Genomic DNA, 2,834 nt, shown 5'->3' with positions numbered 1-2,834 from the left:
TTCTTGACATACCCTGATCACAGTCATTATTAAAGCTATAAGATTTCAATGCATTTAATTCATAATAAAATAAATTTTCCCATGAAATATCTGAAAAGTATTTACTTATGGATAAAAAATCAGCTTTTTTGAAATTATAACCAATGTAATCCTTAGATATCTCAGTCGCAGTCTTCAATGTATTTATTGTGTATAACAAAGGCGGATGATAATTATCAATTGGAAGCAAATTGTCACTCGACAATTGAACATCACTATATTCGTAATCAGTAAAAATAATATCAAGCAATGAACCATTGTTATTATGGAATTTATTAATTTGATTAAAATTAAAGAAATTTAAATAATCAGATGTTAAATCAAAAATTTCATTTTGTATTGTGTTTGAACCGTGTTTTAAACTACAAGATAAATATGAAGAACCTGTATTCCATTCTATAAATGATAAATTGCAATCGCCTAAGATATGAATTGGATCGTAAGGAAAAGTATTCGTTACCTCCTTCAAAGCAAGATATAAATCCCTATATACATCAGTATTCGAGTTCGGTGGTATATAAGATGCCACAAAAATATGCCATATATTATACACAAAGACACGAACAAAAATCACTTCAACCGAATTACAGTTAGTAGTTAAATGAACACTACGAAATTTTTTATTAACTGCTATTAACACTCCTCCTCCTCTAGAAAAAGGGCTCGTAAGGTGATTTCTATCAAGTCGATAAATTATAAAGTTGTCAAATCCAAGTTCCCAAGAGTTGATATCGTCATTGAGCCATGTCTCCGTGAGAATATACAGATCAGCTGACAGAGAGGGGATAGATTTGTACAGCAAATGTAACTTGGTTCGCAGTCCTCTGACGTTCTGATAATACACTTCAAGTGTGTGAGTAAAGCCATCTGACGGGCGAAAAAGAGATGTCTGCCGAGAACGAGAGTGGGGGTTATTTTGATTTGGAATTATTATGTGGAAGAATCATTCTTTGCCACAATACGAGGAGTATTGCTCCAATATACTAACTTGAGGTTCTCCTCTCCTGCTTGTTGACAGGCATGCAACTCCGTTTTCAAAGACTTTATTTGGTCCTGCTGCAATCGTGTTCTGTCTATTGCCACCCAAATGTTTTGAATATTCAAAGCCGATAGTAATTCCTTGTCTTTTATTTTCGTCAGAAAGCAGTCTCTTAGATTTCCCGCAACCTGTGGATTTTCACATACAATTTTCAACGGTCTAATCTTCTGAGAGTCCTGTGAAATTTTGCCTATTCGTGAAAACTTAATTTTTGGTAACACCTCAGGATGCACAATTTTTTTCAACAAGTTCAATGTATAGGAAGAAACATTGGAATCAGTAGTATTTTTTATTGGATCATTAATCACTTTTTCAGGGACTCCAAAAATAATCAGATTAACGTACCTTCAACATTGTCCAGGCGATTAGAAACTTTTTCAATTAATTTTTCATTAGTCACCACTCTTTCCACAAGACTATCAAATTTATTATTTACAGTCTTAACAGCATTTAAAACCTTGGTGTTTTCCTTGGAAAGTTTAGAATGTAGATTTGAAATAGCGTCACCAATGATTTTATGTAAATCTTCCGTCCCTGAGAGCGATGAAGGAGATGCCGAACGAGAACCACAGCACCTCGAAAAATTTCCGTTGGCCATTTGATTTGATCGAGACGCACAACCAGCATGATACAAAACATAGCATCCTGGACATTGAGATGTTTTGCCATCAACTATGGATTTTTTACAGGCTCTACACAGGATAATATTTGGAGATAACTTACTGTTATCTATTTTCTCAGAAGTATCACTCATGTTGTGTGTTTGCCGCACTTTTATAGTTTTGAGGTTATAATATGAAAAATGATGTTTGACACTTAAATAGGGCGAAAAAATTGTAGCGTTTTGTCTCAAATAGCCACAAAAAATTTTACTATTAAGTATATAGGGAAGAACAATCAATAACACTTTGAAATATGTATTATATTAACAAAAACTTAGGAGATGCACACCATGTGTTCTATCTCAAGCTCGCGCACGCGCGTTAAAGTTAAATAAAAAAATATTAATAGAAAAATAGCTTTAGTTTTGTTTTGAAATAATTTTTTTAAGCAAACACTAAAAATTTATTTAATTATTTTCAAATATGATTGTAATTAATGAATAATAATAAGAACTGAAATTGAAAAATTAACGAATTTTTACAAAGTTAAATAAAAAAATATTAATAGAAAAACAGCTTTAGTAGGTTTTTAAATTTTTTACGTGTTAGAAATTGTCCAAAAAATTGAATAACTCTACAAGTTCCAATATTTTTAAAATAAAAATTATACATAAATTACAAAAATTTAAAGCAATTGGAATTTTAATACAGTTAAATTTTATTGATGCAAGGAAAAATATATTATTGAAAACAAAATTGAAAGAATGTTACATACTCGAAAATATTAAAAGATGAATAAATATACGTTAGTAATTTTTTTCTTTACAGGTTAAAATAATAAAAAAGTAAATAAAAAAATATTTTACTTTTGGAAAAATTACTTCGCAAGGTTAAGGTATATTTAATCAGATATTTTATATCGAATATTTTAATATCCAGTATTTAAATTAATCATAATACATTTCACCAGATAACTAATCATACCTTTCATCAGATAACTAATCATACCTTTCATCAGATACCAGAAACCATATTTTTCATTTGATACCAAAACATGAGATACATGACCATACCTTTAATAAAAAGACTCAAATAATTAACATAAGATAATTTTCAATCGAATTAAGCTTCAATTTCAGTGACTTAAAAATGCC

At 29.9% G+C, this 2,834-nt stretch overlaps 1 protein-coding gene across 1 annotated transcript; it reads right to left on the bottom strand.

The window, feature by feature from the left end:
- Nucleotides 1-459: 459 nt before the first annotated feature.
- On the bottom strand, nt 460-1,436 carry LOC127276960 (uncharacterized). The gene is made up of 3 exons (XM_051297720.1): nt 1,424-1,436; nt 1,028-1,206; nt 460-928 (listed from the first exon to the last, which is right to left on the bottom strand). Exons 1-3 carry the CDS (start codon nt 1,430-1,432, stop codon nt 733-735), a joined length of 384 nt encoding a protein of 127 aa, XP_051153677.1. The 5' UTR covers nt 1,433-1,436; the 3' UTR covers nt 460-732.
- Nucleotides 1,437-2,834: the final 1,398 nt, after the last annotated feature.

The sequence above is a fragment of the Leptopilina boulardi genome, unplaced genomic scaffold (genome assembly GCF_019393585.1).
Source record: "Leptopilina boulardi isolate dan_hultmark-lab unplaced genomic scaffold, ZJU_Lbou_2.1 LbouV2_162, whole genome shotgun sequence".
Taxonomy (NCBI): Eukaryota; Metazoa; Arthropoda; class Insecta; order Hymenoptera; family Figitidae; genus Leptopilina; species Leptopilina boulardi.
The sequence above is the reverse complement of the archived record's forward strand: the minus strand, read 5'-3'. Positions and strand labels throughout refer to the sequence as shown.